Source organism: Oreochromis niloticus, linkage group LG15 (assembly GCF_001858045.2).
Source record: "Oreochromis niloticus isolate F11D_XX linkage group LG15, O_niloticus_UMD_NMBU, whole genome shotgun sequence".
Taxonomy (NCBI): domain Eukaryota; kingdom Metazoa; phylum Chordata; class Actinopteri; order Cichliformes; family Cichlidae; genus Oreochromis; species Oreochromis niloticus.
The window spans coordinates 25,089,794-25,116,442 of NC_031980.2; the positions used below are offsets into that span (position 1 = coordinate 25,089,794).

At 44.1% G+C, this 26,649-nt stretch overlaps 2 protein-coding genes across 5 annotated transcripts in view; both read left to right on the forward strand.

Moving 5' to 3' along the window:
- The first annotated feature begins 594 nt into the window (after window positions 1-594).
- LOC100690023 (transcription factor E2F6) lies at window positions 595-6,675 on the forward strand. Of its 3 annotated transcripts, none has more exons than XM_025899103.1 (9): window positions 596-874; window positions 2,186-2,525; window positions 3,733-3,779; window positions 3,896-3,924; window positions 4,063-4,249; window positions 4,558-4,713; window positions 5,107-5,221; window positions 5,292-5,451; window positions 6,286-6,675. In XM_025899103.1, the coding sequence occupies exons 2-9, from the start codon at window positions 2,367-2,369 to the stop codon at window positions 6,312-6,314; spliced, it is 882 nt and encodes a 293-aa protein (XP_025754888.1). In that variant the 5' UTR covers window positions 596-874; window positions 2,186-2,366; the 3' UTR covers window positions 6,315-6,675. The 3 variants fall into 3 exon arrangements, with proteins under 3 accessions (XP_005452520.1, XP_025754888.1, XP_003446730.1); XM_003446682.5 differs by having other exon boundaries at window positions 2,241-2,525; XM_005452463.4 differs by lacking the exon at window positions 2,186-2,525 and having other exon boundaries at window positions 595-874.
- A 777-nt stretch (window positions 6,676-7,452) lies between these two features.
- Window positions 7,453-26,649, forward strand: part of tiam2b (TIAM Rac1 associated GEF 2b) — a 46,564-nt gene continuing 27,367 nt past the window's right edge. The window contains exon 1 of one of the 2 annotated variants that reach the window (XM_005452465.4): window positions 7,453-7,698. The gene's annotated coding sequence lies outside the window, so the exon portion shown is untranslated. The remainder of the gene's footprint in view (window positions 7,699-26,649) is intronic. The other variant, XM_005452464.4, reaches the window with a different exon arrangement.

Here is a 26,649-nt window from a genome sequence, read left to right on the forward strand (position 1 = left end):
ATGCTGACAGGTGTGTATAGATGTGTTTTTAAAGTATAAACAAATAGAACAATAAAATAAAACTCAATTATAATCTGTCTCACAGAGAATGGCTCATCTCAGACTCATTTAAAACTAAAGAAACTAACCTTGAAAGCTTTCCTATGATTCCTGTCATGTGAAACTTTTATTTTCTCAGGAGATAAAATTCACTCAACTGTTCAGATTTAGGTCACATAACTTCCAGACTATTTTCACGGCCAGAAGCCGTCACTGTTGGATGCTCTGAATATTGATCCAAAATCACAGGAAGATTCGGCTGATCCAGAGTTTCAGTCCCACTGTCACAAAAAACACGGAGGATCATCCAAATCTAACCTCAGTATTTAGGCTTCTGAAGTTCAGCTCATTAACTTTATGAGGGAAACATACTTTGTTCTTATGATCTGGACCTGCTTGTCCCACTGCTCCAGCACTGAAACCCTGTACAGTGTGCTCGGAGACCTCCGGGGTGTTTGTGTCCATCGGGCTTAAAATCAAAATCTCTGCTTTACAATCTGCGCAGGAAAAGGGGGCGTGTCTCTTTACTTTACCTTCTTCCGCAGTTGTACATCCGGGTCACGCACGTGTTTTTCCGGTGACACGTGACATAAACAAACGGCACGCGGCGGGTGTACGTGTATGTGTGTTGGGTTAAGTCCGGTACAAATTCCCAGAACACCTGATTGTGAGTCTTACCGGTAACAAACGGATCCCGGATGTTGGAGAAGCGGTTAGCATGGTGAAGTGTGTGGTTTCTGGGTGTCCGAACCGCGTAGCTCACTACACCCGGGGGGCCTTCCAGCCACCCCCCAAGAGGTTCTTCAACTTCCCCAAAGACCCGACCCGGGTCCAGGTACGAGCTCCGCTGTGTGTCCGCTGGCTTCGTATGAAGGAGATTTACTTTGAAAAAAGTATTTTATTATCCTGAAAGAATTAACAAAACATTCAAATACTTTTCCAAACATTTCCTTCCAAACCCTGAAAATGTTTTCAAACTCAGTTTGCAAACATTCCCGGCTCACGTTATTAATTTTATTCGTTCATTTTTGTTTGTTTATTAGTTGACTTCAGTGATTCCCGTTATGTTTATTGGTTGTTTTTATTGAATATGTGTTGAGACATAGAAAACAGACCACCGAGTCTTTGTTTGTTTTTAGTTTTAAAGTAAAGAAATGGTTTGGAAACTTTATTTTGATGCTTAATGTAAGAGGTGTTATCATCATCACCTTTTTTAAAAACACATGAAAACCAAACTGAGTGACGTCAGCAAGTGAAAGTAGGTAAGTGAGTAAAATTTTATTTATATAGCACCTTTCAAGATAAAAATCACAAAGTGCTTCACAGAAGCTAAAACATAAAAATAAAAATCAACCAAAAAGCAACCGTTGCGGTGTGCTGTCATGAAACACTGATTAAAAACATGAACTAATAATGCAGGTTTTTAATTTCATTAGAGATGAGTTATTGTAGTTCCTACCTCACCCTCAGAATCACGTTTTTATGTGAAGTTATATTTCATGAAGCCTTGACCAGTTTTGACTTCACACTGTGAGTATTTTATGAGAGCAGGCTCTCAGAGTGCACTGAGGGGGTTAAAATGTGGCATTTTTATTAATTATTCTGACACTTTTGAGGGTTCCTAAGTTCATAAGTACAGCAGATATCCATGTGAAGCTCTGTTAAAAACTGCAACCACATCAGTTTTGTTCTCAGGATCACTGAACGCTGCAATCACAGAGCGTTGTTTCCTGTTCCATAAGACTGAGCGCCCCTTTGTTTTGCTGCTGTAGGACTCAGATCAGTTCATCCCTGAGTGACCTGAAGCTGTTTGATCAATGTGACACATGGTTACTTTCAGTGTTGACTCTGAAGGAATCACAGCTTGAAGACGATCCTGGAGGTAAAATTGAGACCTTTGAGGTTTGAAGGATCAGAAACAGGTGAAACATCAGGCCTCATGCCTGGTATGTGCCGGTCCCTGGTGTGAAGTTAAAGTGCTGCATGGCTTCATTAAATGTACTGAAGTTATTGTCCATGAACAAAATCAGCTGATTCGGGGGGCGTGTGGCGGCAGGCAGATGGAATAAAAGTTGAAATAGGTGTTAGAACTTTGTTGTAGGTCATGAAATCACTGTGTTGAGGTGTGGTGCAATTTTCCCTGCAGCATATGGGGTGATCGGGTCCAACTGACCTGCAGTAACTCTGGTGGCTGTGCTCAGGTTTGGCTGGCCGCTCTGAGGGAGACGCACAGGGAGGACTCTGGAGAGGAGCTCTTAATCTGTGAAGACCACTTCCTGCCGGAGGACATCTGCAGAAAGGGAGTCACCAGTGATGCCATTCCCCTCATGCCCCCTTACCTGGATGGGCGGCTGGGTCTGCTCAGCGCCTGGGAGGTTGATTCCTCCGAGGAAGACGAGCAGTGGCACGCCGGAGGCTGCAGTAACGACAGAGAGGAAGATGAATTTAGAGAGGAACGTCCGACTGCACCGAATCCACGGCAGCAGGTGGGAGTCTGTTCTGATTTGGTTAGCTGTGATTTTTCAGAAACTGCTGAGGTTAAACTGAAGGTTTCTGCGGATAGCTGCATGCTTTGGACAAACTGCACACATGCTGCACATGTGCAGAAACATGACAGCAGCTTCACTGTTAGTTGGACATGAAGAGGAATGAGCAGCGTGTTGACGTCTGCTGGGCGTGTGCAGATAGAAACATTTCTCTGATAATAATTAGCAAATCTTTTAAGAAAATGGATCGTCTTTAAAGCTGTGAAATAAAAAGTATGTCAGAAACTCTCTGATAAGATTTACTGCTGTTCTCTTTCATAAATCTGGTTCAACTCAATCACCAAATTAGAAAGGTCAATTAACTAAAAGAAAAACTAAAGTAAATGCAGTAAAAACAGCACTGGCCCTAAAATTGAGCCCTGTGGGACACCTAATGACAGAGAAGCAGAAGACAATTCAGAACCGAGAAGGGTGGCGGAGAAAGTTCTGTTTGCCAAGTGTGACCTAAACCAATTAAGTGCAGTGCCACCAATGCCCACTAGATCATTTAATCAAGATATTAGACTATTGTAGTCTACTGTGTCAAAGGCAGCAGTTAGGTGAAGCAAGACCAGAACAATGTGGTTACCAGAATCACATGCCAGAAGGATGCCATTAAAGACCATTAATGCATGGGCACCAAGCAGGCATCAACAGGATCCAGGGATAGCTGAGACACAATCTTGGGAACAATCCGTGCGCTGTTCGGAAAACAGCAGAAAAATTCAGCTTAACTGACCACTTCATTTACAGTATCAGCGATGACACAGAGACTTGGTTTCGTGAATGACATGGGTCACAAAAGCAGAGCGACAGATGAGCAGCCCTGCACACTGGCGCCATTATTCCAGCCAAATTCAAAGTCATCAACATGAGTCAAACATAAAAAGCCGAGGCTCATTCATCAATCATCTGGTTTCCATTTTGTCTTGCTCAGCCATTGTCTTTTACACATAAATAAACTGCCCCCTCAGTAGGCTTCCATAGGATGGCTAATCAATGAAAAGTAGTACAATAGTGCAGCTTTAAAGAGATAGGAGCTAAAAAAAAAAAGGTGCTGCAGAGGATGAACTGTGAGTCATGCAAAGCTGCCCTAGTGAGAAACATCGGAGCTGATCTTGACTCTAATGTGATTCAATTGATTCATTTTATAGTTTCTGTTTTCCAGGATCCAGGCTTGGATTTGGACGATCCTGCCGAGGCTGACAATGTCAGGTAACTTGTGTCTCTGTGTTTTGTGTTGTCTGTTAATTAAAGTAAAAAGTCCTGCCAGCCTCTTGCAGCTTGTTAGTTCAGCACAGTCTCAAATGCAGTCTTCTTTTCTTCTGCAGTGCTTCCCTCCAGCAGAGCAGCGAGCACGGTGAGTCTTAGTATTCTACTCATTTCTAATCCTGGACTCTACTGCAGTACCTTTGCATGATTTTTACTGAATCATACACAGTTTTGGTGAAAGCTCCGCGCTGTGAAGCACACGGCTCCATTGTTATGTTGTGTTCAGGCAAACCTCTGGGCTCGTTGACTCGCGGTTTCCTGGAGCTGCTGCTGGCAGCTCCTGACGGCTCCCTGGACGTCAGGCTGGTGGCCGCGAACCTGCAGACCTCCGTGCAACAAGTGCACAACATCGCCAGGGTCCTGGACGGCATCAGCCTCATCCAGAGAGAGTCGGCCCACAAGATCAAGTGGATGTGAGTCCTGAACGAGAGGATGATGGATGTGTTAGGATCTGCCTCACTGTCTTTTTCCATAAATTAATTTTTTATGTGATTCTAATTTTCCTCCAGTCAAATTTGTGCAGGTTTGTTCTGCAGTGCAGTTTTTGTTTGAGTGTCTCTCACTGATAAACAGCAGCTTTGGAGGGAAGTTAATCCCCTTCAGGTTAAATTGCAGGTTAAATGCGGCCTGCAAGGAGACTGAGAGCAGCAGAAGATGTTTTTTCCAGTTTGGGTTAGGAGTTGGTTGTTCCTCTTTTAGCATGAACCTTCTTTGTGTGCAGAGGTTGGAGCTCCATCTCCAGCTTCCTGTGGAGGAACCAGCAGATGTTCCATAGAGAGATTCAGAAGCTGAAGCTGGTGGAGGAAGCGCTGGACGGCTTCATCAGAACCTGTGCCCAGCAGCTTTTCAGCCTTACGGACGACGTGGAAAACTCTTCATATCCTTCCATGTGGGACTGAGGTCAGAGGTCACCCCTCTCAGAGGCCGTCAGCCTCCCGACAGGCCGCCGTCCTCCAGCTCCTCATGCGAGCTCCAAACATGTGCCGAGTCGGGCCCAGGGTCTCCTGATGAGCCCATTTTCCTGGATTATTATGGTATTTTAAGAAAGTAGTAGGATTAGCGTTCTCGATTTCTGTTAGCTAAAAGAGTCATCTCCCGAAATATGAAAATAATAATGCAGAGATCCTTGGTTCAGTTAAACTGCAGAAAAAATCTATAATAAGTCTGAGAATCAGTCACATCGCTCAGCATCAGGTAAATAAAAGTGCCTTAAGTCTAAAGATTTGTGCTCTTTTCTTAAAGTGAGAAGTTTTCTTTAACCCTTTTTCACGCTTGCCTATGTGACATTCAAGGACATCAGTCGACTTGGAGTCTTCCGGGATCAGACGGCCATCATTGTCAAAGCTCCTGAGGACACTAAGCTGGACGTTCCTGCTCCCACAGAGGTGACGCAGAGCTCAGACGGCCACGTCTCTGCTGGCTCAGACATTTATAAGTGTGTCTGTGTTTCTTTAGGAGTGTGTTGAACTCCGGCTGAAGGCAGTGAAAGGTCCCATCTTGGTGATGACCTGTGAGGTTGGCTCTGACGATGCTGTGACCTCTGACCCTACGCAGAGGATTACCTCGTTTTTAACTCTGAATGAGAGCCGCATCAGGACGACGGCGCTGCACGAAAGTATGGAAAAAAAAACAAAACTCGTTTGTTCTTTTGGCTCTGATGTTGAAAAAGAATCTGTCAAAAAATTTCAGATCCAGATCACCTCTAAAGCTTAATGACTAAACCCCGGCCACCTCTGGTTAAAGTTTCCATGCACATCTGTCCAGAACTTTTTTTTTTTTTTTTTTTTTTTTTTTTTTGTCAGTCGTGCGAGCAAACAGAGCAATCAGCCAATTGGCATCAGTGCCAACCGCGAGCACGTGAAGTCGCTGTGAATCCTGCACACAGGATGGGATGATGTCAGAGGATTTCACCTTCTTCTTTTCCTGGTGTGTTTGTTAGGGAGATATTAACATCATCACCTCAGTGTCCCTCAAAATGAAGATGTCACACAGCTATCAGCCAGTTACTTTGAAGCTGCAGTGAAAATGACTCTGCAGAGCAGCCTCGACGTTCATTTCTGTTGTAGTGGAGACGAATCAGCAGCAAATAAAAAAACAACGGTTTCAGACGTTTGATGACTTTTCTCCAAAAAAGGTTTAAAAAGCCTTTTTTGTACTATGAGATTTACACGTTACAGCTCCCTCTGAATCCAGAGCCTCATCATGTGATCACATCACTGAACCAATAACTCACATTATGGTCAAGCCAAGAAAACTAGTTTCCTCCATCTTTACTGTAATGAATGGTCGATTGATCACCACATCTCTCCTCTGTGTCACAGCTACATGACTGGTTCATTTATTTCCAGGTTCAGCTGTTGATTGGCTTGTTTGGGATTGAGGGGGGGGCAGCTGGCAGCTTGTGTCTGGTCTCATTTCTGAAGCTATTCGCTGTGTTTGCTGTTTTCAGGGTCACTCACTGACCTGGAGAGCTCATGAACACCAGCTGACCTCCAGGGGGCGCCGGCCTGTTGCTGCATGTGTCTGATAAATGCACATGGGGAGAACATGAGGAGGTACCTGCTGACGGTGGCTCACTTTAACTTGCGCTCAATGATGTGACGACATGACAGCAGCAAGCTCCTCCTTCCAGAGGAAACAGTCTGAGCACAGGAAAGGGAAAAAAAAGACCAATGAAATGGCTTTAACCTGCTGAGCTCAGTCTGATGCACAGTGCCTGTATTTCACTGCTTGTCTTTCTGTTCTTTGCTTTGGTTTTTAATGTATAAATGTTTACTTCTTCATCTCACAAATACCTCAAATATACTTGGACCAATAAAGTTTTACTTAAAGTTGTGAAGCACTTCCTGTTTTCATTCATGAGAAAAAAAAAAAAAGCTCCAACAAAAGTGTTGAGCTGCTGAATGTCCAATACTCTATACCCTTTAAAATTCCCTGAAGTGCACAGCTGGAAAATCAGAAGTAATAATAAAGGAGTTTTTAATGGCATCAACTAGAATCTTGAACATACCATAAGCATTTCCAATAAAAATAAATACTTAACAAATCCCAGCAGCACTCAGAGAAACTTGTTTTTTAACAACATGGTCATAATATTAATGGTTCAAAAAGAAAAACTTCATAATAAAAATAAATGTGATTTTATGTTCTGTGCTTCAGCTTTTTTATTTTACCACACAATTTGTTTTTCTGTGTACTCTCAGGTCAGCATGAGCCTCCAGCTCCTGCTGCTTTCTGCTTGTAGTAATACACAGGTGCCGCAGGCAGGGGGCAGTATACTACACCTAATATGTATTCACTATCGTGTTTCGAGCTGATTACATTTAATAATGAACTGGTTCTGATCGCATTGACCGAGTTTATAAAAGAGTTCAATCAGCTGTACAAATACGTCATCAGTAAGAAATCCGTGTTTCTCTCTCTCAGCTTTGTTTTTGCAGCTTTAGAATGTTTTAAATGACTCCCATGTGTTGCATTCATATTTGTGATCGTGTGAGTTATGAAGCTCTGAGTGTCCCAAAGGTTTCCGGGCTCTTCAGACTTGCTGCAGTTTTATTTCTTCTGTCTTAAAGACAACACTCGGAGAACAAACTTCACCCCGCTGTGTGGACGGTGAGAGGACACAGAGCTCACCGTGGAACTGACTTTAAGAAATCTACTTGCGTCTCAGAGGGGTGGCCTGGTTACAGCACATCATCTTCCTCCTCCTCCTCCTCCTCCTCTTCGTGTGGCTGGTCGTGGTCCAGCTGCAGGACCCCGCCCTCCTGCTGTCAGGACGGAAACACAACATGTGAGCAGAGCGGAGGAAAACTCCAGGATCGTTCTTCGGACAGATTTTTTTTATTCCAGGGCTTCACTTTGGGTGAGTTTTTGTCTTTTCTCTCCTGATGTTTGTGTGGAAGTGTTCCTGCAGTGAGTCTGTAGGAGTGAGTGTTTTGTGGTGTTTTTGAGCAGAAGCTGCAGGTTTTGTGTGCTGTTCTCTCGGACTGTCCTCTTTAAAGAAGATGACTTGTGTTTGTGTAATGTGAGCAGAGTGCTAACAGTGCGCAGAAGGTCCTGGAGGTTGGTGTGTGTCTGTAGACTGAAACTGGTTACATAACGTGAACAAAGACATGGCATGTCCTCCTCCAGCTGCAGCAGTAAGCAGATGTTTCCTTTTTGGACTGAAACTTTACAGACATGTGACCATCAGCTCTGAGGTATACTGATGGAAGGAAAATGCATCATCAGAGCATTCTTTACTGTTTGTGGTTTGGGATCTTTGATATATTAAATGACTAATAATTAGTGATCATTATTCTCCAGTGAGCCTCTGGCGTAAAATGTGTTTGAGGCCTCTGCTAACCTCCTCTATCCTCCACAGCATGCTCACTATTACTACAGTCTGTATATAAAAGATGGAAATCTGACTAAAGCAGCTGTGACACTGTATGTAGATTTCTGAGTGGTTGAAAATTTGGCTTTAACTGGAAGATGAGCAACAGCAGAGAGCTTCACAATGAGGAAAAAGCACAAAACTAAACTACAAATCAAAAAGCTGCATTAGACACTCAGACAGGGCCTCCAGTGGACACTGCTCACTGGTGGCAGTTCACAGATACCACGTGTATCACAATCATATTTACACAAACAAGGAATGTGTCATGGTGCAATCAACAATGAAAAAAATCAGTATCGTCTTGTACTGTTTAAAGTTTGAAACTAGCGACTAATCAGGAAAGTGTTTGCAAATACTCACTAACTACCAGCTGAACAGCAGTGAAACTTATAAAACTGCAACACAGACTGGACATGAAAAAGCTTCACCTTCAAAGTAAAAGACGTGCCTCAGTTTCAAAAGGTGCAACTTTTACTTTGAAGGCAAACATTCTTCAACTGTGGTTTGCATTGTTTTCAGTTTATCTACAGATTGAAGAGCAGCTGGTTGGTATTTGAAGTTCATTTGTTAGCAGTCAAAGCAGTCACAAGGAGCTTGTGGTGGTTTTTAGCTACCGGTGGTGCCAGAGAGTCACTGACCAAGGTGTTGGCCTGTGTGACTGGAACATTAGCCATTGTTTTCCCATCAACCATCGTCAGACATCAACCTCCAGGAACTACTTAGTTTCATATATTAATAATATGATATTATTATAATAATTTACCGGTGGATCTACATCCCTACCCTCACCTATGCTCACGAGCTGTGGATAGTGTCAGAAAGAACGAGATCGCAGATACAAGCAGCGGAAATGAGCTTCCTCCAAAGGGTGGCTGGCTTCTCCCTTGGAGACAGGGTGAGGAGTTCAGCCATCAGAGCAGAACCGCTGCTCCTCCACATCGAAAGGAGCCAGTTGAGGTGTTGTGGCATCTGACAAAGATGCTTCCTGGGTGAAGTGTTCTAGGCATGTCTTACTGAAAGGAGGTCCCGGGGCAGACCCAGGACACGCTGGAGGGATTATATCTCTCGGCTGGTGTGGGAACGCCTTGGTGTTCCCCCGACAGGTGGCTGGGGAGAGGGAGGTCTGGGCTTCTCTGCTTAGACCGCTGCCCCCGCGACCCCGCGATACACGTAAGAATATGGATGGATGGATGGATATAATTATGCAGGAAATACTCATTTTTCCCTGGTGACTGGGTTGTTGGCAGCTGGTTGCAGATCAGTCTTTAGGCTCATATGACTGCAGCCTTTTTCACTTGATCTTAAATCGCCACATGTCAAAAATATCAAACAACATAATCGCTTCATGTGCAAAACCTCAGTATAGTCTGAATAGTTTTTATAACCAGGGAAGTTGCCCCCTGTTGGCCATTAAAAACAATGCAGGCACATGGTCTTTACTTTTCAGACAAAGAAGCACAGAATGCTACATATTTGCATTTCCTCACTGCTTGCCTGGTGATCCATAAGCAGACACTTCACATCGCCGGACTGATCTATCACTGTGGTCTGAGTCAAATGTCCTTTGTGTCCATGTTGGGGCCGTAATTAACATCAAAGCTGCTGTGGAGCATTAGGAAAGACTTATTACACTTTTTTTATATGTCATGAAATTTCCATCTTCTTCATGTGGCCTAAAACATATTGCACAAACTCTTCTTCATTAAATTCCTGATGATCCACAACCTTTCTTCACTTGTTGTTTCCCCGAATTTCACAGCAGGAAACTGAGCGTGAAATCCAGCAGCTGTCTCTCTATTAGGGGAAACCCTGTTAAATAAACCCCAGCAGGCCCCTGTGTTGGCTTTGTTGTGGTGTGTGTGTGTGTCTGTGTGTGTGTGTCTGTGTGTGAGGCACTAACGAAAGAGCAGGCTCATTAAAGGCTAAGTGGCGTCCTGCAGTGCCCCCAAAACCTCCAGAGAGGAGAGTTCAGAACCTGAAAACCCACCATGCGTGCACACACACACACACACACACACACACACACACACACACACACACACATATTCATACTTTTGTCTTTGTGAAGCCCCTCATCAGCATAATGGATTTCTGGGGCCCATCCTGCAACTCTGAAACCAAAAGCTGCTGGGATCGCTTGGACATCGTCCGCTGTGCGTTTATGGCTGCAGACGGACGTGCCGGGTCTCCATTGTGATCTCTGTTTCTGAAACAGCAGCAGACTATCAGCAGCATATTAAACAGAGCATCTCTCAAAAACATTTGAATAAAATCTCTGTAGAAAACTTTATTTACAACATACTTTGGCTGAACTGCATCTTCTTAAACTAAAAGGCACATTTACCTGTGCTGTTAGTCACAATATAGTCATTGTTAAACAATGAAAAACAACGAAATTGTGATGTCTTTTGTTGTTGTTTTTTTAAAGCAGCAGCATCAACGTAACACCTCAGGTGCACACATTTCAGCAAGCTCAGGTATTCACAGTAGAGTCTTACATGTGATCCTGCCAAGGTGAGCACCTGTGTGTTTGTGAGGAGTTTAAAGCTCAGCAGGTGTTCTTGTCAGGAAACTAAAATAGTCTTTTTATTCTGAAGCAGGTACGCATGAAGGCTTTGGTTTGTGGGTTTAGTGTTGTATAGTTTCTGAACACATGTTGGTGTATAACATGAATGTCACAGCTGTGATCATAAATGATAGGTCTTCCCCATCAGCGGCACCAAAGCTTCGACTCAGTTAAACTTCGACTCAGACATGGTGTTAGCTCAGATTCATCCTCAGTCACAGTTACACACACACACTTGGTTTTAGGGTTTAGTGATGACATCCTGTGGCCACAGGTATGCAGACATGTATATTATCACATGCTCTAGCATTTACATGAGCCCAAACTTTAAAATAGAGTGTTGAGAAGTTTTTGGCATGATGCACCCTGGGGATGGGGACAGGAGTGTGTCTGCGGTCGGTCGAGCCAGACCTGATTAGTTTCACACATGAATGAGTTTACACACTTCCTGTAGGAATGTGAAGCAGGTTAGGCTGTAAACAAACCCTGGTGCTGCATGCTTCTCTGCCCTCCTGACCGAATGGCTGCTGGTGAGTTTCCTGCGCTGTCGCTGACCTGGTTTGTGGTTGTTTGTGTTGTAAGACGAGCGGCTCAGGTGGCAGCGCGGTGGTGGGGAAACGCCCCAGCGGATCGAACACTGCAGCGCTGTGTCCAGAAAACCACCGTGGAAGCTGCAGGCCCAAAGTCATGCCAAAATGAACATGCTGTACACACACACCAATATTTTCACAGCGTTTTGGGCAGGAACCAAAATATATTTGGAGGAAACCAAAATTCACGTTTTTATTGCTACGACTGCGGTGTCATCACGCCAGGAACGTTCCCTCCCTACCCTGTAAATAACGTTTCTAAAAGTCACTACAAACCGATGGATGATTTGAATAGTAGACAGCTTTCAGGATTTCTTTGCAAAGAGATTCTCACAGTGAAATAAAAAACAGCTTCTGTGAGTGAGGAAAGAGGGAGGTCGGTCCAAAGCTAGAAGGAGAATGTTTTGTTCAGCACGAGTAAGAATAAAAGCCACACTGATCCCCTATGGAGGCCTCAGAGATCAATAACTGAAACACTTCAGTGATCAGCGTGACATGTGGGAGGCCAGAGCTCTCCGACCAACAATAGAACCTGATTTCACTGTGCTCGATGCTCCGTGTTTGGTCTTGGCTGTCCATATGTCACATGACATCTAAACAGCATGTTAATGAATACAGAGTGGGATCATTAGGCTCTGCTGTGTGCTAATGAGAGGCAGTGTATAGTCAGTGAAAGACAGTAAGATTCTCGGTGTGATAATGATTTAGGTCTGTTGATGGAGAGAGTCATCGTCCCAGAATTATGTGAATCAGAATTATATGTCTTTGTCAACTTCAGTCATGAAAGAAAAAACTTCACATCACACTTCACAGATGCACTTTTGGGGTTTGTTTTTATATGTATTTGTTCCTGTGTGCATTCTAAACACAGATACGGACGTCTGCTCCTCAAAACCTGAAGAAAACTGTAAAAACCTGAGAGATTCAAGACTTTTTTGTGTTTTTATGCCTGTTTTTTTGATGATTCAGTTTCAGCTGCTTCATTGTCCATTAATACATCTCTGTGTTGCTTTTTGTCAGACTAACTTGTGTCTGTTTTGGAGTTTAAGGGAGATGAGTTGCACAAAACAGCATGTATCAGAGTGCATGAATCATTTCAGATGTCTGAATGTCTGTTCACGTTGGAGACTGAACAAACACATCAGGGTTTTGGGTGGGTGCTCCACACAAACACCTCCACTCAGTGTTTGTGTAATGTTCAAAGATCGACATGTTAACTGCAGAGGTCGTATCAGACTACATATCCCGGACAAGAGCAAACTTTTTTTTCTGGCTTTCACTGACAGACGTTTCCTGGCTGACTATGGGGAGGTACATCACCATTACAGTGACAGACATATTAATCAGAGCTGCAGTTTTAGTTCCAGTTCTGGGATCTGTGAGGACTCTTCCATCAGCAGGTCCAATTCTGAGCAGTACAGCAGCAGGATGTCCTGTTCTCTTTCTGCCTCCAGGCTCAGCCTCAAACTCCACAAACTTCTCATCTGTGAACTCCACGTCCAGTAAATACACCCGGCCATCAAACTGAGATGACCTGCAGCCTCCATCATAATGGTCCAAGGGGAAATCCTCCAGCAAATATAGCTGCTCAGTTTCCAGGCAGTTCATTTGTTTTTCTTCCAGTCTGACTTAAAACAGACGTTTCATGTAAACGATGCATGGAATTTAATTTTGGGGGGCAGATGGAGGATGTTGCAGCGATTTCCTGCTCTTTTCCCCAATATACATGCGAAGTGTGTTTCTCCATGTTTTTCTATATCTCAAAAATAGAAGTTGGAGCCAGAGCAGACAGAAATAATCCACAATTATCACTTAAGTCGTGATGATTTCAGTCATATATGATATGTGCAATATCAGAGCATCACACAATAATTTCTGCTTCTGTTAAAGTAGAAAACACCTGACAGAACTTTCAAGCTTCTTCTCTCTGCAGTGTTAAACCAGCAGGCTGTGGAGGTGAAGACTTCAGTTTTTTTCCCCTCAGGTCACAGTGAGCACCGAGCCGCTGTGATCACCGCTGCGGCACCAAGCACGAGTCGAAGTAAAAAGGCGTCTGTGTTCGGCTGGAATGTGCAGTGGATTTTCCACCTAATTAACCTCCACGTTGTCGTGCAAGACCACCACTTTCTGCTTGATGGAAACAGGCGATAGGCTCGGCCACTCTGTTGTTCTTTCTTTAAGCTGTTTAGTTTTCAGTGTCCAGCAACTGAGAGGCTTTGTTCATGCACGAGGCACAAGACCAAGCTGATAAGATCCGCCTCAGCCAAGCAGAACTCCATTAGACCACAGAGTGAAGCCGCTCCAGGATAATAAATCTAATTGGATCACATTTTCACCATGATGGAGTTTTATTGTCATCCTGGTACAGGCAGGAGGTTCAGCTGGATGTTTGAGATTCTTTATACACCGAGAGCACAAGACTGCAATCAACAGTGGATACAAATATAAAAATGAGTAGCATTTTAAGAAGGTCAGAGCTGAGAGCTTACAGAAAATCCAGAATAAAACACTGAAAAGCCAAAAGACCAAAGTGCAGCTCCAACTACCCAAAAACATCTTAAATGAGTAGATCCTGATAGTTTGTCATTTTTTAAGAACATTATTGTTTTACTGTTGCTTCAGTTGCTTTGTTTGTGAAGCTGTAGTGCTGAATGACTCTATGAGGCAATGGTTAAGAATCCTATGATGATGTTGATCACTTCCCAGCTGAAGCAGGGCCCATCCAAATCTCTCTGTGGGTTTAAGTCTGCCCGTTTTCACTGTTTTCTCACTGACGTTGGAGAGCAGAGACACAGCAGCTGCAGTCGAGATGCTTCTTTTTTAATGAAACATATAAATATCTGAATCTTTCTTTAATTTTCAGTTATGTTTGTCTTACTTTTCTAAAATTTTACCAACTCAAGCACCTCCTGCTGGCTCTCAGTCTGAGGAGAGCCAAGAAGTAGAAACTTCATGAAGGCTCACGTGCTGTTGAATTAAATCTATTCGAGCTCTGTGGCCTTCCGCATCAACACAGAAAGTGGACGGAGCTGTCAGCCAGCATACCTCAACCTGAGTTTAACAAGGCTGGGACTGTTCTTGGCAGAAACCGCTGCTGCTTCTTTTTTTCCACTTTGTGGTTTTGGTTGCGGTGCTGTGGACTCAGCTGAGTGTGGGGCAGCACTCACGAAAAGACCCATTTAGAGTGGACTGCAAACAGCTCAGACTCCAGTTTACTGAAGTAAAGAGACGATTTAAAGTGTCTCTGAAGGAAAGACGAAGGAGACGCAGTTTGGAGAAAATTGTTGAATTGAGAATCAAACAAGCATCTGAATCACAGAGCATCTCTCTCCAAACTCAATAAACACAAACATCAGGGGGCGCTGAGCACACGCACAGACACACACGCACAAGTGCGCGCGCACACACACACACACACTCATCATGCTTTGATTACTCGGAGGATGGAGGAAACTGTAATAGTACAGCTCGTGATAATGAGGTTTGTTGGGTGCCTGCAGCTGTAATTTCAGGAGTCGTCTGTCTGAAAGGCTTTGGTTGGTCTGCTGAGGGCTGAGGGTGAAGACGGCAGTGGAAAATCTCGACATGACCGTGAAATGGGAACTGCTGTGGTGGGCTTGATGATGAGGCGCGGAATCATCTAATATGAATGAAATTCCAAATATGGCTGCAAAGACACACATGAAACTCAAAAGGCTTCAGCTTCTTCTAATAATGTATATAATAAGACTAATATAAAAATATAAGAGGTGTTAGGTTTGTTTCTGCGTCCGCATCAACTAAAATTTATCTGAGGACAAATCCTCCGTTTCTAAACAGGTAAACTTCACAGTTATTGCATTATTCAATTCAATTTAATTAAATTCAGTGTTATTTTCATACAGCTCCAAATCACAACAGTCACCTCCACACGCTTTATATTGTAAGGTAGATCCTGTAATACATACCGAGAAAAACCATACAATCATATGACGCCCTATGAGCAAGCACTTTGGTGACAGTGGGAAGGAAAAACTTCCTTTTAACAGGAAGAAACCTCCAGCAGAACCAGGCTCAGGGAGGGGCGGCCATCTGCCGTGACCTCTCTGCACTGAATCATACTTGTTATTAATCTCTGGCTCTCTTCCACAGCATGTCTTTTATCCTGTTTTCCTTCTTTCACTCCAACTGGTCGTGGCAGACGGCGCCCCTCCCTAAGCCTGGTTCTGCTGGAGCAGGCTTGGCCAACTCCAGGCCTTGAGGGCAGGTATCCTGCAGGTTTTAGATCTCACCCTGGGTCTACACACCTGAATCACATGATTAGTTTATTAGCAGGCCTCTAGAGAACTTCAAGACATGTTGAGGAGGTGATTTAGCCATATAAATCAGCTGTGATGGATCAAGGACTCATTGAAAACCTGCAGGACACTGGCCCTCAAGGCCTGGGTTTGGACACCACTGTGCTGGAGGTTTCTTCCTGTTAAAAGGGAGTTTTTCCTTCCCACGGTCGCCAAAGTGCTTGCTTGGTATCAGATTTTAAAAAAGCTCCTGTATAAAAACCCCATAACCTGAGACCGGGTGTGTTTGTGTTAGCATTGTGTGGCTGTCACTGTGTTACATCACCCTGCTGCTGCTGTTCTCAGAGCAGCTTCCAACCAAACAGCGTTTCCCTCCACAGCTGCTTCCAATTACTCACATAATACTCTCTCTCTCTCTCTCTCTCCCTTCCTCTGTGTGTGTTTTCCCACATCATGATAAACTCCCCTTGCTGGCCCTCCCCGTCCACAGTCATACAAGTGGACTTGGCGTGAAGTCAGTAACGTCTGTATAAAAGTAAAAACGCTTGCAGTCACATTTAGCTGTGACAGGACCGAAAGTCAGTGTTCAGATACTTGTGGCTTTACCCCAAATTACATTGTGATGGCACCCATGAAGTTTCACTCCAAAGTATTTTGTTTTTGTTTTCCGTTGTTTTATGATGAACTTTTTTTTGTATTCTTTTTTGACCTCGTTACATCTCTATAGTCTAAGGAAGTGTGACTGCTGTTGGGAAGACCCATCAGGTGAACTCTAGCTTTTCATTTCTTTGTGACTTCAGGTCCCAGGTCCCTTTTTTTTCCTCTCTTACATTTTTATAAAAAGAGTCATGCAGAGCCCCGGCCCTTCTTTAAACTCCTCTGTCTTCAGAGAGGATTTGTACGGACTGGAAAAGCATATATCCAGTTATCCTCTTTCCTATATCCTGGGCACATCTTTCCATCCGTCCCTCCAGCTTCGGTTCTTCAGGAAAATGAGTCCTGATGTGTTGTGGCTTTTGTTTCCACTGCTTTCGAGCATTGTGTCGTTGTCGTGCTTGCTCTGTTCAGGCTGTTTTCCATTGTTGCTCAGCAGGTTCTGGATTCACTTTGGTTAGTGACGGTATACTGACTGACTGGTGAAGCTCCCAGATGTATCCGGCTCTTGATCACCACCCAGCTGTGGAAAAACAAAAGCTGCTGAGAAGAAACTGCACACAGCAAAGCTCCACAGTTACTAGCTTCATTCTTCAGCCTCCAAAGTTGCTGCTCAGAGTTACTGGACTAAATATTAAAATATGTAAGGATATTAACTCCTGGTTGTTTTTAATAAGAGCTGTGAAAGTTTTTTTTTTTCGATTTTCAGTGAATCCAGTGCAGACACAAGGCAGATCTTTCACTCCGATGCAGAAGTTCATGCACTGCGAAGCAGCTTGAGGGAGTTTACTGTGAAGGAACAGGAAGGGTTTTATTGTCAAACACTTTCACTGGGCCTGGTGCGGAAACAGAAATCAAACCACTGAAGCAGGTTTTACTCCTGGGAAAGTTCCTGGTAGTTACTTTCTGGTGAGACAACACTTTTTCAGCCTGCAGCCATAAATAAATAATAAGTTAAATAGGTTGGTTAAATAATAAGTGATTCAGTTCAGAAAAAAAGCTTTAATGCAGGGTGGATTTATGGGAAGGTTTCACATCATTAGGGCTGGAGGCTTTATCGACCACTGAACCATGAAACCATGTAAATATTTAAAGCCTGTGATTTCGTTTATGTAATATTCCCGTCATATTTTCACTGTTGCTCGGTTTATTCCATCTTTTCTCCTCCTCCGGTTTCTCTCCATGTTTCATTGTTTTCCAGCTTCGGCTCCTCCAACTGTTGTGTAACAAGCAAAGAGAGTCGGCACTCGGCTGCCTGTGGTTTCTGGTCACTCTCGCCCTTTTGGTATTCTCTGGCTCAGGGCAGCTCTTATGTAAGACAACAGGTTCTGCTCAGGATTGAACATGTTTGGTATGTTTTTAATGATGGTGGCTGTTTAACTGGAGCTGTTAAAGAAGTTACAGTAAGCAAAGAGTACAACAACCACCATTTAAGTAAATAATACAAAGTCTCAGAGTCACACCTTTTTGTTCCTCCAACAGTGTTTGGCTCTAAGTTCCCCTCGGTGTACCTGTGAACACAGAGCATTTAACATGACAGGGAGCACAGATGCTGATAATGCATTGCCAAACATGCCGAGGCAGAGTCACAGATGAGAGGACAGGGTGGCTCCCAACTTTAAGCCAACCATGTCTACCAGCTGAGGGACCTGTATGTTCTCCCAGCATTCAGCCTGGAGGCTCCTGGCTGAAAAAAAGTGCACCATGCATCCAAAAAGAGAAACAGATTCAAAGGTTTGATGATGTTTGATAAAAAAGGACTTTAGGATGACAGACAGAGACTGAACAGACCCCAGAGTCCCACTCAGCTGAGCTCAGTGCGATTGGCTGATTCTCTTTCATGATCCAGATTGGCTAAACCCGTGAATAGTGCTTGTAGGTGTGGTTAGTTTTATAGCTGATTTAAAACAGTCAGTCCATTTTAATATCAAGCACAGTAAAAGACCTTTTTCTGTGTTAAATATCTGAGTGATTAGTGTTAAACTGCGTGTCATAAAGGTTTGTAAATCAGCTCTGATTCCCGCCTCTTCCTGGTCTTATCACAGCACTCTCTTTGAAAATACTGACAGTACTTTTTTGTTTTTATGCCAAAGCCCAGTTTGTGCTGCATTAGTAAATCTGGCCCTTTGTGTCCTGTCAGCAGATATTCTACAGGCTGCATTATTAGAGCTGCTTTTGAGTGCCTGTGGTTGCTGCATATCTGCAAGCCATTTTGCAACCCACCCAGTCCCTGCTTCCATGCAGTGTCCGACCAAACTGTCGCCTGCCAGGTTGAAAGAAGTGCAGTTCCTCTAACAACTACCTGTGGAAACCAGGCTTAAAACTGATCAGCATTTAGGAATAATCTTTGGAAAATTATCAGCAGGAGCGGAGACTGTGACTTCACAAATATAACAGTCCAGGCATGTCTTTGTTCCAGCAGTGTATCTTTCTCTTTTACCATCGCCGTGTCCGTACAGTGGCATCAGGACAGGAAGCGTGTGACGGGATGTTTGACCCTTCAGAGGTGCTCGAATCAAGTGCAGCTCACAGGAAATCAGCATGTCCTGTGTTGTGCATGTCTGAGTGCGTTTCTGACATCACAATGTTTACAGGCAGGGTGGGAAATTCCTGCAGCTGCAGCCAGATGTTGCTGCAGTTTGTCTTCAGGTCTGTTTGGCAGGAAGCCGGCAGTCCTGAACCGACCTGAACATCCATTCATCCCAATTGAAAAGCGGGTGTCCTGTTTCTCAGCCTTGGCTGTGAAATTTTGTCTAACGAGTTCGGCTGTCTTGAACTCCTCAGTGTTAGTGTTCACAGTGTAGTGATTCAGTTACTGGAGATTACACGATAGTATCAGATTTCTGGTTCCTTTGTGGTGTTTCTGAACGTTTTAAGAAGGTTTGTGTGATGTTGTTCTGACTGAGTGTAGATGACCCGATCTGTTGATGTCTGTGTGGGGAAACTGTTGTCCTTTGCCACCTTCCCTCATCGCTGTGCTGTTATTTGTCTTTCTGCTCCTTCACGTCCCTGAAGCTGTAGCTGTGCAGGTAGCGTTTCTATGACAGAGACACAAGACCGGTGTGTGCAAATACAAAAACAGATAATTCAAAAAACTGACTAGGTGGTTCCGCCTGATTGAATCTGTTTCTGTGTGCAGGTTTGGTTCACACAGGTGAGAAAGTGTCAGCCTTTGATAAGACGGCTGAGCAGGTCCTCTTTGAAGTTACTGTCTGGCCGGTGCTAGGACTGTACCCAAATTAAAATTTTGTCAGTCAAATCGGACTCTGCCGTTGAATTTATTTGAATATCTGGTCCTTTTATTTCCCTCCGGGCTGCCGTATGACCGCTTCTGCATAATTAGCCAAAGAAAGTGCACAAATTTCTTAAGCCTTTAACAAATGAAACCGTTTAAAATGCATCCATGCCGCTCCCTGCAGAGAAATATCTTACATTACCTTAGTCAACCATTTCCACTAGTTGCCTCTGTTGTTCTTTTATGTCATTTGAACTCGTAACAGGACAGGCTTGTGGATGGTGCAAACTGATTGTGTAGATGACGCTCTGACAGTATTCTTTGTTCCCATTGGTAGTTGTTTTAGTGATTAGCGACAGAAAGCGACACAGTGCTAATGTTTCACAAAGTAAACCATGTGGACAGCTGTTAGCCTGAAGTCTGGATCTAGCGTAGCTAAATTCTTGACCTCTAATGTTCTGTTTCTAAATTCAGATAAAACTGAGGTTATTGTACTCGGCCCTGAAAATGTTAGAAATATGGTATCTAACCAGATTCTTACTCTGGATGGCATTACCTTGGCTTCCAGTAACACTGTGAGGAACCTTGGAGTTATTTTTGACCGGGATATGCCCTTCAGTGCACATATTAAACAAATGTGTAGGACTGCTTTCTTCCATTTGCATAATATCTCTAAAATTAGAAATATCCTGTCACAGAATGATACTGAAAAACTAGTTCATGCATTTATTACTCCTAGACTGGACTACTGTAATTCATTATTATCAGGATGTCCTAAAAAACTCCCCGAAAAGCCTTCAGCTGATCCAAAATGCTGCAGCAAGAGTACTGACAGGGACTAGAAAGAGAGAGCAGATTTCTCCTGTATTTGCTTCCCTTCATTGGCTCCCTGTTAAATCCAGAATTGAATTCAAAATCCTGCTCCTCACATACAAGGCCTTAAATAATCAGGCCCCATCTTATCTTAATGGCCTTGTAGTACCATATCACCCTATTAGAGCACTTCACTCTCGCACTGCAGGCTTACTTGCTGTCCCTAGAGTATTTAAAAGTAGAATTGGAGGGAGAGCCTTCAGTTTTCAGGCCCCTCTTCTGTGGAACCAGCTTCCAGTTTGGATTCGAGACAGGCACTATCTCTTCATTTAAGATTAGGCTTCAAACTTTCCTTTTTACTAAAGCATATAGTTAGGGCTGGACCAGGGGACCCCGAATCCTCCCTTAGTTATGCTGCAGTAGGTGTAGGCTGCTGGGGGATTCCCATGATGCACTGGGTGTTCCTTCTTCACTCACTGTGTGTTAATAGATCTCTCTGCACTGAATCATACTGTTATTAATCTCTTGCTCTCTTCCAAAGCATGTCTTTTATTCTTTTTTCCTTCTCTCCCCCAACCGGTCGCAGCAGATGGCCCCGCCCCTCCATGAGCCTGTTTCTGCCGGAGGTCTCTTCCTGTTCCTGTTTTTCCTTACCACTGTCGCCAAAGTGCTTGCTCATAGGAGGGTCATATGATTGTTGGTTTTTGGTTTTTCTCTGTATGTATTATTGAAGGGTCTACTTTACAATATAAAGCGCCTTGAGGTGACTTTTGTTGTGATTTGGCGCTGTAACAACTGAAGTGAGAACTACACCGTGAACGTCATAAGTGTTTCGAGAAACATCAGCTGGATGGTCCAAGCTTCATGACGAACCCCTTCCATGATGCTTTGATGGTTTTGGGTCAGACCTCTGAGCGTCGGGACAAACGGTCAGCTCAGCAGATTCCCTCGGTCCTCATTGTGTCGGCTCGTCTTTGGTCTGCATCGATGTCAGAGGTGTTTTCTCAGCTTTGGTCTGGCTGTTCGGTCACATCAGGATCATTTCCATGGCTCTGCCCACAAAATGGCCCGAAAACACAACGCACAGCAGCCGCAGCTGCAGCGTTTGTCTTTGCTCACCTCAGTGAGTTTACTGTACAAGCTTTCACATTCCTCTGAGGCTCAGAGGCTCCGACCTCCAAGAACCAAACCCGGCTGGAACAAACCACAGAGAGCCGTAAATCACAGCCTTACCTGCTCTCACACAAACACTCCTTTCTCTGGTTTTCCTCTTAGATGCACTTAAAGGACACTGTGCTTGTTTACAGCTGTACACAAGTTCTTCAATCACGGACAACAAGGAGAACAATGTCCTTCTACGGCATCCACCAAACATCTAAATGTCACAAACGTTGTGGAGAGCAGGCCGAGGGCGGAGGTGTCAGCCAGAGATTATTGAAAAATAAAAAAAAAATTTCCTTTGTGGTCTTAATTGTGTTCTGGCAGTTGTTCCTATCAGAAATGATGTTGACGTAATCGCACCAATGGTCATGGTCGGTTTGGGTGTGGACCGTACTTAGAGAGAAACAGATGATAAATGCAGGTCCACCTTCATCAGTGCTGCCTCGGCAAGTTTAAATAAGAAACTAAATGAAAATAATTAAGACAATTAAAGCTAAAAAATAAGGAAAACTGTCTTTATAAACAAAGCAGAAGGAGCACTCACTCTGACATTCCTGCAAATGCTCAAATGATCGAGTTCAGGTTAAACATCTCAGTGTGTACAGAAGTCAGCACGCTCCCTCACAGGACGGACATCTGAACAAAGTTTGCACGAACATCATCACACGTGCAGCAATTATTAACATCTATATGTTTGTAAAAAATATTTATAAAGTCCTAATTCTTTTCATTCATATTATGATCATTTCATCATCTCCCTGCGAATGCAATGTTAAATTCTCTGTTTTTGTTTGTTTTGCGTTCAGCATCTCTTTGCGTAACTTAACAGACACCAAAGTTTTTATCTGCAATTTTGCTACAACTATATACAGAATGAATAATTAGGAATAAAATCCTTATTTATAACAGATGAATGAAGCTGAAGGTGTCCTGATTGTGTGAACTGCTATGTTTATGTGAAACTAATCATTCCTGTGTTACACACAGAGAGATATCCATTTAACATGCACACGGATTACTAAGAAGGCAGCTATTGGAGGGTAATTGATGAGCTTGTGGGTAAATTTGGATCAACAGCCAAGATAAGATCCCAGTGGATGACAAATGGATTCTGAAATTTTTCCCCAAAGAAACCAGTGTCCTATGCCACCTGAATGCTGCAGGCCTGGTAAACAGCAGCCGTATGGCGGGTTTTTGGATATAAAGAGGTCTTGTTTACCACAGAGCCTGCAGAGCATCACCACACGAACCATCAGCCTTCAGTGGGTCTGGATTAAACAGCCTAAATCGCTTCCACCAGGGAGGATCAGGTTTCTGTCGTGGTCAGATTTCAGTGAGATTTGGTGGAAAAACATCCTCTGAGCCAGAGAAGAAGTGATTAGTTTCTGGTGTGAATCCAGGAATTTTCCTGCGTTTGGATGTTTGGAATGTTTTTTGAATGTTTTCACTTTTCCTAATGACGTGCCTTTACTTAAATGGAATAAAAACTGGCACCTGCCCCTCACGGTTGTATATTTAGATGCAGATCGAGATGTAGATTTGAAGCTTAACAGATGCCGTCTGTTTTGCTCCTTTGGCCTCTGTTTACTCTGTGGTTGGGCTCTGTTGACACGAACTTTGGTCTAACCGCTGAATCCTGCTAATTTCTGTTTGTTGATGTGTGTGGGGGTGTAATTTTACTAGTGGCCAGGTGTCCTGCCATTGCACAAACTCGTCTGCAGGTTGATGTGAACCTGAAGAATCTGCAGTCTGACTCAGACCAATTAAAGGTGAACGATGCAGCAGATATACGGGACCATCACCAGAACTCTGATTTGTTGCTCTTAGGCGACGGTCTGTTTCCGTCACATCTCCGCCTCTTGGCAAACTCTTGGCTCAGAGTGCCGCTGCCAACATATGGCTCCTTTTACCCAGTGAGGGTTTTGTGACCAACGTAATCATTCAGTGTCATTTCGTCTCCTCTGAGTCTGCTGCTTCCTTTCAGTCAGAGTTAATCGCAGTTTTATCTCCGAGGGAAACAGCATGTGTTGTTTAAATGGAGGCTTTTTGTCCAAATCGCCCGTATGGGACCGTGACTGTGTTTAACGCTGCTGATGGTTTTACATTCAGAGTCCCCGGAGAGAAGTAAACTCCTTTCTGCTCTGGACTCATTTAGCTGCAGAACAACAAAAGAACTTGCACAGACTGCAATTTAAACTGGAGGACAAATCATTTTAATTGGCTTGATCAAATGTCCCTGTACACGAACAGATGAGATAAAACTATCAAAGTCCTCGTGCTCTCTGAGTAACTCTCAGAAAATGCCATCTAAAAATATCACTTCAGTCTGAATGTGCGCAACACACCACGGCATGAAACCAGACAGAAGTTGTGAATAACACCGATACAAACACAGCGTTCTGCTGCTGGGTTCCTTCACCAGGACACGCTCGGCTGTGTCCTCAGGAACGATAACAACAATAAAACACCCAAGGCCTTCACCCTGACTCTAAACTCTACAGATCCCAGTCTCATCGAGTATTTCTAAGTTGGATCCATGGAGGCCACCCCACAGAACACGGGACCACAACGATCCTTCTCCCGTAAACACACCCGACTCTTTGGAGATGGTTTTAGCTGCTTATTGTGGGTGTGCACATTATTAGCCCACCTGATTTCATCCTGCGGCTGACTGGTTTATTTAACCATGCAGAGGTGTGGACACTCGTCTCCGGTCCGTCCCCCCTTTGCCCTCTGAGTTCACCCGCTGAAGGACACAGCAGGAGGAAGAAAGGGTTAAAAGGCGCGCACACACATCTTCTGTTCACCCATCACACACTCGAGTACACGGTCATCGAGAGGCCGTCAGCTGTCAGCTTCCAGTCAACTGATGTTTGGATTATTTCGACGAGTCCCGGGGGGCCACGGGAGTCACCCTGATATGATTTAAAAGCCCTGAGTTGCCAAAACATGGTTGAATTCAGCAGCAGTAATGTTGAAATATGAGAGAAGAAAATTTATGACATCAGTTACAGACAGACGTATCAATCTTCCAGAAACACAGCCGGTCAGCCTGAGACCAACCTAGTGCGTCGTCGTGTTTGAGCCGAGACGACGACGGTCCTGAGCAATGGAAACTCCACTTCCTGTTCCTGTCTTTGGCTTTTTTATGACGTGTCCATGACTCAGTTACAATCAATTACTGAACTGGAGGAAGAGACATAATCTTATACCATGAATTACTAATAAGAAATCACATCTGTCCCTCGGCAGGCTTCCTTATCTCATCCAACCAGAGGAACCTATGCATCTTTTCTTCCTCTGTGTTTATTATTTGCTGTTTTGTTGTCGATGTCATTTGTTTGAGGAAGTTTGCAAGTCAAACTCTCGACTTTCATCTTTTTATGTTTGATCAGCACAATTTTTTTTAATTTTAAGAAAAAATGAGACGATAAAATGTTGGTCCCAGAATGCAAAGTTTTATTTTATCACTGTGGGATTTAAGATAAGATAAGATAAACCTTTATTAGCCCCACATGTGGGAAATTTTTTTTCTTCTTCCTCCTATTCAGGTATCAATAAAGTTATGTGGACAGCCCAAAGCAGAAACAGCTTACTGATAGAAAATAAAATGATCATTCTTCAGATAATCTGTTAGTCTTGGATGCCCAAGCAGCCATGTACTGAATGAAGAGTGATTACAGTCTGATGAATGAGTTACAGATATTGTTCTGTAACTCATTCAATGTTAGTATGCAGTGTGCTACTAAGCTTCATGTGTTTAAGGAGAAGTATTCGATAAACACTGGCTGAATTCTGTGAGGAGGAAAGAGGATGGGGGCGTGAGGCCTGACACGCTAACTCTGATTTATCGGCCATTTGCTCGGGACCTGCGGATAACCTCCTGCCGGCTGAACTGAAACCACATTTGATCTGGACTCAAACCTGATTACTGTGTGTTTAGCTCTACAGCATGGCCCGAGCATTGTAAGCTGCCCCGACACCAACAAACGCTTCATCCAGTTAACCGACGATTAGACAGACGATCAATCCATCACACCAGCTGCAGGCATGATGGTAATGTGGGTGGTGGGGAGTGGGGGTGGACAGAGTGTGTGTGTGTTGTTGTTTGTTGATTACACTGATCATACTGCGTTGGCTGTTTGTTTGTTGATGAATGAAGTGATGGGGTCTGTCGGTGTGCTGTGACTGCTGCAGCTCTTCGTCGATGGGATCGTACCACCAGCTCCTCACTGGTTTCAGAGCATGAAGCGGAATTATGGAGCAGACTTCAGGCTGTGACAGGCATGTGGGATCCATCAGACCTGCATCTGCAGAGCTCTGCTGGAGGTTTGAGGATCTCCAGAGGAGGAAGCAGCTGCAGTGACCACACCAAACCCAACACACAGACCCACCTGAGTTCAGGGCCGCCGCCCGTCTGCCCACAGAGCCAGCACAAGGACCCCAGTCAGCCGGGGAAGGAAACAGACCGCCCTCCCAAAAACCCACCCCTCCCTTCCAGGCACACTTCCCCTGATGCACAGAAAGCGGCTGCAGCCCCACCCCCTCCTCCTCCTTATCGAACTCTAACTCTGCGCTTTCCCATGGGGAGGGGGGAACACTCATTTTGCTCCTTGGCATCTCCCTCCACAAACACCCCCCAAACCCCCCATTTGTGCTGAACAATTAATTCCAAAAAAGTGCAAGAAAAAGAAGAATTGTAGGTTTGCAGCTCAGGGAAAGCAATTTAACTTCCATTGTGGAGTAAATCCCGAGGCCGACATGGAGACGCTGATGTTACCGAATAACCAAACTGCATCCGTCTTGTTAGCTTTGAGGTATTTCTCCTGTAACGCGTTACAAAAATAATTTATTATTATCATTATTAATATATCTTATCAGGCAATAAATCACTCGACTGAGCCTGAGTCACATCCCAGTCACAAGGTCGGTCTGTGGTGCTGCGTTTGTGTCCAGTTGTGTAGATGTTTGCCTGCAGCACACAGATTGTTTTTTTTCCGGCGCTTCCCCCTGGTGACAGTGCACAGCTACAGCATGCGGATGGACGATGTCTCGCTAACCGCCTGTAGCCTCTGTTTGACCACCGCACTGCCACAAACCCACCCAGCGTGGTTACCTTTGGTGTATTAAACTAAACTG

Coding starts and splice junctions, on each gene's coding strand:
- LOC100690023 (XM_003446682.5), top strand. CDS start 758: ATGGTGAAGTGTGTGGTTTCTGGGTGTCCGAACCGCGTAGCTCACTAC. Junction 4,250..4,557: donor GCCCACAAGATCAAGTGGAT/GTGAGTCCTGAA, acceptor CTTTGTGTGCAG/AGGTTGGAGCTCCATCTCCA. Junction 4,714..5,106: donor GACGACGTGGAAAACTCTTC/ATATCCTTCCAT, acceptor ACCCTTTTTCAC/GCTTGCCTATGTGACATTCA.